The sequence below is a fragment of the Dysidea avara genome, chromosome 3, assembly GCF_963678975.1.
Source record: "Dysidea avara chromosome 3, odDysAvar1.4, whole genome shotgun sequence".
Classification (NCBI taxonomy): domain Eukaryota; kingdom Metazoa; phylum Porifera; class Demospongiae; order Dictyoceratida; family Dysideidae; genus Dysidea; species Dysidea avara.
Window position 1 is genome coordinate 31,051,049 of NC_089274.1, and position 13,295 is coordinate 31,064,343.

General features: G+C 37.0%; 1 protein-coding gene across 2 annotated transcripts in view; it reads left to right on the plus strand.

Annotated features, from left to right (window-relative positions):
- Window positions 1-13,295, plus strand: part of LOC136250691 (kinesin-like protein KIF21A) — a 465,334-nt gene that overhangs the window by 149,427 nt on the left and 302,612 nt on the right. For both annotated transcript variants that reach the window (XM_066042921.1, XM_066042922.1), the window contains exon 10: window positions 6,214-6,363. In XM_066042921.1, coding sequence (XP_065898993.1) covers window positions 6,214-6,363 — 150 coding nt within the window. The remainder of the gene's footprint in view (window positions 1-6,213; window positions 6,364-13,295) is intronic.

Consider the following 13,295-nt stretch of genomic DNA (forward strand, 5'->3'; position numbering starts at 1 on the left):
AAATTTTGTTACTTAATTAACAGTGTGCCATCGACAAAAGTGAGTGAAAGTATATAGAAATATATCATACATTAAAATATTATTTTTAGAAAAGAAGACATTAGTAGAGATAGCAGGATCCTGGCTGGCTTTACTTTCTTGCACATGGTGGCTTAAACCTGTGATTAAAATATAATAAAAGTAATTGTTTAACAATTGTATTTAACAATTGTACTAATCTTCTGTAGGCGATATCACAGTTCTTTTATTATGCTTGGTGTTATATTGGCTTGTTTAAGCTGACGCGAATGTTAATCTGTCATCTAGCTTCCATCCCAGACTCTCGGAGCACTGTAGCAACAATTTTGCTGGCCAATGGTGCACAGTATTATTCATCATCTCGAATAACTGGGCAATGGCTTGGACAATTGTTTGCAAATTGCATAAACGCTTCTAAAATGGTAAGACTGATGCTAGCATTTTTATTCTGTTCTGAAAGCGCTTTCTTACCCTTCTATTGCACGCAATGGAAATGGAACGCCAATTGAACAGGAACTTTTTTTATCCGCTACTGTATATAGTTGTTTGCTACGACAAATTGTCAGTACAACAATGTGTATTTAGACTGTCACTGAGCTAATTTTAAAAAGGGCTTTCTGTTGAAACTCCAGAAACCCATCTTGATCTGCCACTTGACGGGTGACTTTAAATTACAGATCTTACCATAACATGTGTCCTCATGTGAATGTTTTACCATCTCTTCAGTAATATTTTTTTTATTAAGTTGAATCCCACTATAGTGGGATTAGCCCTATTTAAGTTGCGTATGTGGCTGCATAGGTACGCACAACAAAACTCCCCAAAAGGAATACCTGGACACCTTGATAACCAGGACGTCTGTTTATACTCCCACTCTAGTGGTGTACATACATTTGGACCAAGGTACTACTGTGGTTTTGTAATAATTATGAGCACTTTATTATAGTCCTAGGAATGGAGGGGTTTTACTATATAGTGTACATGCATTACAGGTACTTGCACCTCAATGTGTGAAATTAATTACTAAATTACTTTACATTTATTACCACTTTGAAGATCAAGTCATAAATTCATGCACATGCTGTACTCATGTAGGAGGTAAACATGTTGACCATGCTTTCACGTGTATGTAACATTTGCCTGTACTGATCTTCAAAGCGTGAATACAAAATACTTTGAAATACCATTCAGTAATTACAGTACCATAATTCACACAGTACTATAAATCACACATTGAGGTACAAGAAAGTGTTCATAATATAAAAAACTCTTGGTACAAGTAATGCATCTACTGTAGTGTAACTCTTCTATTTTCTGGATAAAGTGAGAAACCACGGGTTTGTCTTGTGTCCAAGTGTACGTACAATGATAAAGTGAGATCATGAACATATATCCTGGCTATAAATGTGACCAGGTATTCTTTTTAAGGAGGTCTGTTGTACCTGGATGCAGCCATGTATGTAAATCAAATAGTGTGTAGTGGAACTATGTATATAAGTGCACTATGGCGGGATTTGACTTAATCAAGACACACGGTAGTGTGTCGTGCGGCCCAATAAGCCGGCGCGCAACACCCGTGAGTATATTGACAGGAAGAAAGAAAATGCAATTTTAGCACCTCCGTAGCTCTGTGCTGCACTGATGAAACAAGACGATTTTTGCTTTGGACACTCCCTCCAACTTCAGCACTCCACATTCCAAATTTGAGCGAAATCGCTTCAAGCTTTCCCGAGATATGTGATTTCAAAAATTGGCTTAGTTTGTTAGTTTTTTTTTCCTTCTTATTTTTCTTCCTCTATTCGCACAATTACAAAAACTGCTATAAAACGCGAATACCATATCCGATTGCCTTGAAATTTAGCACACAGAAGGGGGGTTCAAAGGTGCATCTTTGTATCAGCTTTGGCAGGAATACGATAAACAGGGAAAGAGTTATGAGAGATTATTCACGAAAAATAACACCAATATGTTGTCATGCTTACAGGGTAAACCGCGTATGGGAAGAAGCTGAAAATCAGTGGGTGAATAGGTTAACTATTGAACCTCAAACCTTTTGTGGTTTGAAAGAAATCGAGCTAAAAACCAGGAAGATACAACGAAAAAACCAACAGTGTGTAACAACTACGCAATCTAGATTAACTAATAAAAAAACGACTGCTTTCCATGCCTACCAGATAAACCGCTTGGGGTAATACTTTGTGAATCACTGTCTATATGGAGTAATCATCTTAGAAAGGCTCTTCAATGTTGTAGAAGAATCAGACATAAAGCCACGGAGTTATAACATGAAATCCAACTTGGTGTAGCAAGTGCGAGATCGAGATACTCTAATAGAGCATTCATCCTAATAGAGCAGTCACCCTGAAGAGAATTCAAGAGATCAGCTAGAAACATGTGACCTGTATAGAGATCAGCTACAAACAAACTACTATGTAGAGAGTTCAGCTACAAACAAATTGCCCTGTAGAGAAATCAGCTAGAAGAAGTTACCTTGCAGAGAGTTCAGCTACAAAGAAACCATCATGTAGAGAGTTCAGCTACAAACAAATCGCCCTGTAAAGAGATCATCTAGAAAAAGTTGCCTTGTAGAGAGTTCGGCTACAAAGAAACCATTCTGTAACGAGCTCAGCTGCAAACAAATCACTTGTACATAATTCAGCTACAAACAAATCATCCTGTAGAAAGATCAGCTAGAAAAAGTTACCTTGTAGAGAGTTCAGTTACAAAGAAACTACCATGTAGAGAATTCAGCTACAAACTAGTGACCCTGTAGAGACATCAGCTTGAAGAAGTTACCTTGGAGAGAGTTCAGCAGTTCAGTACAAAGAAACCATTCTGTAAAGAGCTCAGCTGCAAACAAATCACCAATATACAGAATTCAGCTACAAACAAATCACCCTGTAGAGAGATCAGCTAGAAGAAGTTACCTTGTATAGAGTTCAGTTACAAAGAAACCACCATGTAGAGAATTCAGCTACAAACAAATCACCCTGTAGAGAGATCAGCTAGAAGATATTACCTTGTAGATAGTTCAGCTACAAACAAATCACCCTGTAGAAAGATCATCTAGAAGAAGTCACCTTGTAGAGAGTTCAGCTACAAACAAACCACCATGTAGAGAGATCAGCTAGACGAAATTACCTTGTAGAGAGTTCAGCTACAAAGAAACTATCATGTAGAGAGTTCAGCTGCAAAGAAATCACCCTGTAGAAAATTCAGCCACAAATAAATTGCCCTGTAGGAAGATCAGTTAGAAGAAGTTACTTTGTAGAGAGTTCATCTACAAAGAAACCGTTATGTAAAGAGCTCAGCTGCAAACAAATCACCTGTACAGAATTCAGCTACAAACAAATTATCCTGTAGAGAGATCAGCTAGAAGAAGTTACCTTGTAGATAGTTTGGCTACAGACAAATCACCCTGTAGAGAGATCAGCTAGAAGAAATTACCTTGTAGATAGTTCAGCTACAAACAATTCACCCTGTAGAGAGATCAGCTAGAAGAAGTCACCTTGTAGAGAGTTCAGTTACAAAGAAGCCACCATGGAGAGTTCTGTAATAAATATATGTATTATATTTATATAATTTGTACATTTATTGATAAAATCAGAATTATTTAAAGTACATCTGCTTCATCTTTTCTTCTTCCTGTGGTAAAGAAAAAAAGATATGTTAAAAATGTCTCAAAGCTGGCTGTAGGCTGACTTTGAGGTATACAAATACAAAAAGAAGTGAAATCTAAGCCATGCTGTATAAAAAGAGTGCAGCCCTCAAAAAGGCTATGTTGAAAAAAGATGTGAAATGCACGGTGGCGGCCAAGAAATGGCTGTGATGGTAGGTTAATTGTAAAAATTTTAATAACGATAATTCAAGTTAATTGTAAAAATTTTAATAACGACAATTCAGGTGAATTTTGTGCCAACTGAACAAGCGGCACCAAAATTCTTCTGAATTGTCGTTATTAAAATTTTTACCAGTAACTTACTATCACTGCCATTTCTTTTCCGCCACTTTGGATTTCACCGCAGCACCAAACTTCACCTGAATTGTCATTATTAAAATTTTTACCATTAACCTACTATCACAGCCATTTCTTGGCCACCACCTTGGATTTCACATCTTTTTTCACCATAGCCTTTTGAAGGCCGCACTCTTTTTTTACAGCTTGGCTGTTTTGGATTAGATAAAAGAATTCCTTATGAGATTGTACAACATTCACGTGTTTATGGACACATAGTGATCTCATTTAAAGTCCACCTTTCTAATATGGACCATTTTTTTGATTTGATCGAAAAGGTTGATGCTTTGGTACTATACATTAATATCCAATTAAAGAAGTATAAATTAACTGCAGCACATTTCAATACAAGCGGTCACTAATACAGGTTGCACTGTACCTAGACGCCTTCTCTCTGTAAGACAAACTTGGCTTGGCCTTGTTGCGAGTGGTTATTGGAGGTGTACACTCCCATACAGCAATAATAAGCTACTAAATTCCACTGCATACCACAATGTAATTCATTATATCTCTTGAGCCCATTGTGGTTCCACTACAAAAATTTTATCAAACATAAACCATGACCCAATCATTATTTACAAAAAAATTTGAAGAATTTCAAGCAGCATTTTTTTGAAATATAAAGGATTAAAGCTTTCAATATAGTACTTTTGAACCATAATTAAGTAGATATCCCATAATTTAGAGATCATTGGAAATGTCAATAAACAGTCCTCCATCAGTGAAAATTGTGTTTAAAAATATTTACACAGTGCAAAGTTACAGTTAATTTTGTAACTAGAGATGGACCAATTTTTCATGAAAATAGTCATAAATCAGAAACTATGGGGTGTATGTTACTAAAAATTTACATGAGTGGTTTTATTCATTCATGTTATTCCCTTAAAATTTTGATGCTAATACAGTAACTTATGGTAGGATAAAAGAAAAGATTGAATCAACATCAAAGGAAACCTTATAAAAGAAAAGTGTTCCTAGTGCAAGTAGCTCTTCTACAGGGACAGAAGATGTTATAAAGCTTAAGGTTATGTGATACTGAGTGGCTGTCAAAAAAATTTCACTATGTATTTAAGGTAGGCTTAGCGTTGTTGTGTCGTGTATCAGCTGGAAACAGGCTTAAATTGTTGGGAGAATCATAGCCTGCTGACTGGACAGGTACAAGGTAAAGAAAACACACGTAACAGTACAAGATAACATAGAAACAACACACTTAGCAATTGGCACACCTGTAAGCGCATGGGTAGTTTTGCTGATTAATGGTGATATTTTCCTGAACCAATAATCAGGACTATCAAACTAGTTGTTAACAGTTTGTATAAACAGACTACTAGTTTGGCTTCTTGTCTATATCCTGACGGAATCTTTTGTTAGGAATAATTTTTCTAGTGTTTGTGATATCAATTTTAAAATATATTTTGTAACCGCAGTGTCTTGCTTTAGGCCATATTGTAGTCATATTTCAGCAACTATACACATTATTCACAAATCCTCTTATCAGTGCCTCACAAGTGATGTTCTTCAAATCTTAGAATTGTTAGTAAGTTCTCATGGCTGTTCATTGGTCTGATTTTTGGTTCATAGTTTTCACTAATTGGCATGGGGACAACTCATGTTTCCATAACAACATTTGAATTTCATGTGTATTAATGAAAAGTTAAGAATGCATAAATATTTGATAACAATGCATTAAGAAAAATCAAACCCCTAATTGTGAAAAATTATTGATAGTGTACATGTGGGGTTTACAGTATCTCGTAACCTTAACAGTGAATCAGACACTGACAGTGGTTAATCTGAAAGTAATTCAGAAATGAACAATTTGCTTGACTGTTGGGACTCATAAACTGTATTTTTTATTGTTAGTCATAATTGATTGTTGTTAACAGTTATTGTTCACCAACATGTTAATTCATTCTTTGGGCTAAACATTTTGGTTAATTGCCAAAGAATACTTCAGTAAGTATTTAGACCATTTTGTCCAAGTGCTTACTGTGAACTTTGCACTTGCGCATTGAGAAGTTGATGTAAGAAAATCCTGTTATTCACCACAAACATGTAAACACACACCTACAGACAGAAAGATATGTGAAATCTTAGATACGATGTATATAAATATGCTTATTAGTATATTTACGTGTTCATTATAATAGTGTTTCCAGATTGTGTGGATTACTTTATAGTTGTCAGATGCTGTTGGAGAGCAGTCTCAAGAGTATGAAGTCTTGCATACAAAATTACACTTTGTTGACCTTGCTGGATCAGAAAGATTAAAAAGAACTGGTGCAACTGGAGATCGTGCTAAAGAAGGAATTTCAATTAATTCTGGTCTTGTAAGTTATTGTATAATAATGTATCTTATTTACACAGCCATTGTACATTTACCTTGTGAATGCTACTTATCAAGACACACGGTAGTGTGTCGTGCGGCCCAAGAAGCCGGCGCGTAACACCCGTGAGTGTAATGACAGGAAGAAAGAAAACGCAATTTTCGCACCTCCGTAGCTCTGTGCTTCCTTGATGAAACAAGACGATTTTTGATGTGGACATTCCCTCCAACTGCAGCACTCCACATTCCAAATTTGAGTGAAATCGCTTTGCGCGTTCCCGAGGTATGCGGCTTCAAAAATTGGCTCAGTTTCTTCGTTTTTTTTTTCTTCTTCTTATTTTTCTTTTTCTTGTCGCGCACTTACAAAAACTGCTATAAAACTCGAACACCATATCCGATTGCCTTGAAATTTGGCACACAGAAGGGGGATATAAAGGCGCATCTCGGTACCAACTTTGGCTGGAATACGATAAACAAGCAAAGAGTTATGAGCGATTATTCACGAAAAAATAACACCAATATGTTGTCACGCCTACAGGGTAAACCGCGTATGGGAAGAAGCTGAAAATCGGTGGGTGAATAGGTTAACTATTGAACCTCAAACTTTTTGTGGTTTGAAAGAAATCGAGCTAAAAACCAGGAAGATACAACGAAAAAACCGACAGTGTGTAACAATTACACAATCGAGATCAGCTAATAAAAAAACGACTGCTTGCCACGCCTGCCAGATAAACCGTTTAGGGTAATGCTTTGAAAATCGTTGTACAGATGGAGTAATCATCTTAGAAAGGCTCATCAATGGTGTAGAAGAATCAGACTTAAAGCCACGGAGTTATAACACGAAATCCAACTTGGTGCGGCAAGTGCGAGATCGAGATACTCTAATAGAGCAGTCATCCTAATAGAGCAGTCACCCTGAAGAGAATTCAAGAGATCAGCTAGAAATAAGAAACCCGTATAGAGATCAGCTACACACAAGTCACCCTGTAGAGAGATCAGCTAGAAGAAGTTACTTTGTAGGGAGTTCATGAAACTATGGAAAGAGATAGTTCAGCTAGAAAAAATCACCTTGTAGAGTTCAGCTACAAAGAAACCACCATGTAGAGAGTTCAGCTGCAAACAAATCGCCCTGTGGAGAGATGAATAGAAGAAGTTACCTTGCAGAGAGTTCAGCTACAAAGAAACCATCATGTAGAGAGTTCAGCTACAAACAAATCTCTCTGTAGAGAGATTAGCTAGAAGAAGTTACCTTGTAGAGAGTTCAGCTACAAACAAACCATCATGTAGAGAGTTCAGCTACAAACAAATCTCCCTGTAGAGAGATCAGCTAGAAGAAGTTACCTTGTAGAGAGTTCAGCTTCAAACAAATCACACTGTAGGAAGATCAGCTAGAAGAGGTCACCTTGTAGAGAGTTCAGTTACAAAAAAACCACCATGTAGAGAACTCAGCTACAAACTAGTGACCTTGTAGAGACATCAGCTAGAAGAAGGTACCTTGTAGAGAGTTCAGCTACAAAGAAACCATTCTTTAAAGAGCTCAGCTGCAAACAAATCACCTGTAAAGAATTCAGCTACAAATAAATCACCCTGTAGAAAGATGAGCTAGAAAAAGTTACCTTGTAGAGAGTTCAGTTACAAAGAAACCACCATGTAGAGAATTCACCAGTGACCCTGCAAAGACATCAGCTAGAAGAAGTTACCTTGAGAGAGTTCAGCTACAAAGAAATCATTATTTAAAGAGCTCAGCTGCAAACCAATCACCTTTACAGAATTCAGCTACAAACAAATCACCATGTAGAGAGATCAGCTAGAAGAAGTTAACTTGTAGAGAGTTCAGCTACAAAGAAACCATCATTTAGAGAGTTCAGCTTCAAACAAATCACCTGTTGAGAGTTCAGCTACAAACAAATCGTCCTGTAGAGAGATCAGCTAGAAGAAGTTACCTTGTAGATCGTTCAGCTACAAACAAATCACCCTGTAGAGAGATCAGCTAGAAGAAGTTACCTTGTAGAGAGTTCAGCTACAAAGAAACCACCATGTAGAGAGTTCAGCTGCAAAGAAATCACCCTGTATAAAATTCTGACACGAACAAATTGCCCTGTAAATAGATCAGTTAGAAGAAGTTACCTTGTAGAGAGTTCAGCTACAAAGAAACCATTCTGTAAAGAGCTCAGCTGCAAACAAATCACCTGTACAGAATTCAGCTACAAACAAATCACCCTGTAGAGAAATCAGCTAGAAGAAATTACTTTGTAGAGAGTTCAGCTACAAAGAAACCACCATGTAGAGTATTCAGCTGCAAAGAAATCACCCTGTAGAAAATACAGCCACAAACAAATTGCCCTGTAGAAAAATCAGTTAGAAGAAGTTACCTTTTAGAGAGTTCAGCTACAAAGAAACCATCCTGTAGAGAGATCAACTAGAAGAAGTTACCTTGTAGATTGTTCAGCTACAAACAAATCACCCTGTAGAGAGATCAGCTAGAAGAAGTTACTTTGTTGATTGTTCAGCTACAAACAAATCACCCTGTAGAGTGATCAGCTAGAAGAAGTTACCTTGTAGAGAGTTCAGCTACAAAGAAACCACTATGTAGATAGTTCAGCTGCAAAGAAATCACCCTGTATAAAATTCTGCCACAAACAAATTGCCCTGTAGAAAGATCAGTTAGAAGAAGTTACCTTGTAGAGAGTTCAGCTACAAAGAAACCATTTTGTAAAGAGCTCAGCTGCAAACAAATCACCTGTACAGAATTCAGCTACGAACAAATCACCCGGTAGAGAGATCAGCTAGAAGAAGTTACCTTGTAGATAGTTCAGCTACAAACAAATCTCCCTGTAGAGAGATCAGCTAGAAGAAATTACCTTGTAGAGAGTTCAGCTACAAAGAAACCACCATGTAGAGAGTTCAGCTGCAAAGAAATCACCCTATAGAAAATTCTGCCAGAAACAAATTGCCCTGTAGAAAGATCAGTTAGAAGAAGTTACCTTTTAGAGAGTTCAGCTACAAAGAAACCATTCTGTAAAGAGCTCAGCTTCAAACAAATCACCTGTACAGAATTCAGCTACAAACAAATCACACTGTAGAGAGATCAGCTAGAAGAAGTTAACTTGTAGAGAGTTCAGCTACAAGGAAACCATTTTTTAAAGAGCTCAGCTTCAAACAAATCACCTGTAGAGAGTTCAGCTACAAACAAATCTCCCTGTAGAGAGATCAGCTAGAAGAAGTTACCTTGTAGAGAGTGAAGCTACAAACAAATCACCGTATTGAAAGATCAGCTAGAAGAAGTCACCTTGTAGAAAGTTCAGTTACAAAGAAACCACCATGCAGAGAGTTCAGCTACAAACTAGCCACCTTGTAGAGACATCAGCTAGAAAAGTTACCTTGTAGAGAGTTCAGTTACAAAGAAACCATTCTGTAAAGAGCTCAGCTGCAAAAAAATCACCTGTACAGAATTCAGCTACAAACAAATCACCCTGTAGAGAGATCAGCTAGAAGAAATTACCTTGTAGATAGTTCAGCTACAAACAAATCACCCTGTAGAAAGATCAGTTAGAAGAAGTTACTTTGTAGAGAGTTCAGCTACAAAGAAACCATTTTGTAAAGAGCTCAGCTGCAAACAAATCACCTGTACAGAATTCAGCTACGAACAAATCACCCTGTAGAGAGATCAGCTAAAAGAAGTTACCTTGTAGATAGTTCAGCTACAAACAAATCTCCCTGTAGAGAGATCAGCTAGAAGAAATTACCTTGTAGAGAGTTCAGCTACAAAGAAACCATTCTGTAAAGAGCTCAGCTGCAAACAAATCACCTGTACAGAATTCAGCTACAAACAAATCACCCTGTAGAGAGATCAGCTAGAAGATATTACCTTGTAGATAGTTCAGCTACAAACAAATCACCCTGTAGAAAGATCAGTTAGAAGAAGTTACCTTTTAGAGAGTTCAGCTACAAAGAATCCATTTTGTAAAGAGCTCAGCTGCAAACAAATCACCTGTACAGAATTCAGCTACAAACAAATCACCCTGTAGAGAAATCAGCTAGAAGAAATTACCTTGTAGATAGTTCAGCTACAAACAAATCACCCTGTAGAAAGATCAGTTAGAAGAAGTTACTTTGTAGAGAGTTCAGCTACAATGAAACCATTTTGTAAAGAGCTCAGCTGCAAACACATCACCTGTACAGAATTCAGCTACAAACAAATCACCCTGTAGAGAGATCAGCTAGAAGAAGTTACCTTGTAGATAGTTCAGCTACAAACAAATCTCCCTGTAGAGAGAGCAGCTAGAAGAAATTACCTTGTAGAGAGTTCAGCTACAAAGAAACCATCATGTGGAGAGTTCAGCTGTAAAGAAATCACCACTGCCCAAATTTCAAGGCAATAGCTCTTTCCATTCTGAAGTTATCAATTGTCAAAGTTGGCAAATTGGATGTGTGTGGAAGGCCCCTTTTTGCAAATCTGGTCACATATGTATTATATATATAATTTGTACATTTACTGATAAAATATTTAAAGTACATCTACTTCATCTTTACTTCTTCCTGTAGTAAAGAAAAAAAACATAGGTTAAAAAAGTCCCAAAGCTGGCCATAGGCCGGCTTTGGGGTATACAAATACAAAAAGAAATGAAATCTATTCCAAAACAGCCAAGCTGTAAAAAAAGTGTGCGGCCCTCAGAAAGGCTATGGTGAAAAAGATGTTAAATCCAAGGTGGCGGCCAAGAAATGGCTGTGATGGTAGGTTAACGGTAAAAATTTTAATAACGACAATTCAGGTGAATTTTTGTGCCGCTTCACAAAATTTACCTGAATTGTCATTATTAAAATTTTTACCATTAACCTACGATCACAGCCATTTCTTGGCCGCCACCTTGGATTTCACATCTTTTTCACCATAGCCTTTCTGAGGGCCGCACACTTTTTTTACAGCTTGGCTGTTTTGGATTATATTGTACTTACTACAGTGTACTGTACTACTATTGTATGTGCTACTTGTTGAATGCAACTTACAAAGAAAAATTACGTATTTTAATTTTGATTTGGGATCAACAAGAGAGGTCGTCTGCAGCTGAAGATACAGCATACCAATGGACATTTAATCTCTACTTCAGCCTATAGCATGACTTAAATGTCCACTAGTATATCAGTGATTCACCCTTGTTTCACTACTTTTTATTCTATGATCCCTTAGTGCTTGTTTGTTTACTTTTCTTACTTGTGAATACTGCTTGAAAAGAATGATGCTAGATGTAATGCTTTCATCTTAATGTGTGCCCCAACTAATAATTGCTGAAAAATGAAATGCCCTGTATCAGAGACAAGTATAATGTCTTGCAGTAGACTGGTGATAATGTCCTGTCATGTGAAGGCTTGATCAGTCATGGTAGGACAGAGTGGGACATTTCAACTAAGGGTTGGTAATTAATTCTTGTATCTGCTGTTCACATTATTCATTGCTCTTGTTGTGAGCTACTGTAACATTGCTAATTGAATGGGAGTAGGCATAGTACATTCATGGCTGGGCGTCTGGATTCTGTGGAATGGAATGGAATGGACTGGAATTGTGGAATGGAACGGTAAGTAGGTAATTTCACTTAGTGTTCACCTCTTTATAAAGACCACCTTCTAACAAAGACCACCTCTTTATAAATACTGTTTTACTTTAATATCTAAATTGTTGTTTTAGAGTGTATCTTTATAGGACAGTCTTATCAATGAATTATGCTCCCACATGTTATGCCTAGAAAAGCCAGAGTGATATCTAATTTATGATACAATAATACACCCATACAAAAACAGCTTGGCTGTACAAAAAAAGATGTGTCCACCAAACTAAAAGTAACTAGCAACTGAAACTAGGAGCTAATATCTGGTGAGGCCAGGAAATGGATGTTAATACTGGCAACTAACTATAATTTGCAATAATCTATATAACATTGATCCTTTATCATTGACTCATGCAGTCTGACTGCATTCCTGAGTAAATCTAATTGGCTAGTAAATTGGTACCTTTTCCAATAGTCATTGTAGAGGAGAAAAAAGGCGGCCAAATTACTAGCCAATTAGAGTTATAGCGAATTAATTAGGAATGCAGCAAGACTGCACGAGTCAATGATAAAGGACCAAATTTTTATAAATTATAGTTATTTTCCAGTATTATAACATTGATTTCTTAGCCTCAACAGATATTAGCTCATTTAGTTGTCAGTTATTTTTAGTTTCATGGACATGTTATTTTTGTACAGACAAGCTTTTTTGCATCCATGGAGTTTTGCTGTATTATCAATCATACAGGTATATCACTCTGACTTTTCTAGGCATGTTAAAGACCTAAAAATAGCAGTAATTTAAACATTAAAGTAAAACGGTCTTTATAAAGTTGTGGAAGGTGGTCTTTATAAAGAGGTGAGAACTCGATGAAATTATCCAATTACCGTTCCATTCCACCATTCAATTCCAGTCCACCATTTCATTCCATTCCATCATTCCAGTCCACCATTCCATTCCACTGAATCTAGATGCCCTTGATGGCCACCCCCCTTGGGTGTAAAAATGTAGTGTTTCCTAGCAACCAAGTTGTAGATTAGCAGTACAAGGCATAAACCAAACAGATAAACTGTATTCCTTAGGCTCCATCCCTTTTCTTTTGATAGCTACAGTAGGACATTATGTCTGAGCAAACTAGTTATAGCCAGACACAGAGGCTATTTGGATGGCAAATGTCCAGTGACCGACTGTTATATTTGTCTCTGCCCAGTATGCTTCATTTTCCACTATGTTCAGCCCTTTACACAGTATTGCAAATGAAGAAGAGTATGAGAGAAGTGCCTCTGCAATCAATCCATCACTGTGCAGTATTCAGACAATTAGTTCAATTGTGGGGAAGTAATCATAAGCTTCTGCAAATGGACACCTTACGCTGTCAGCAAAGAGAAATGA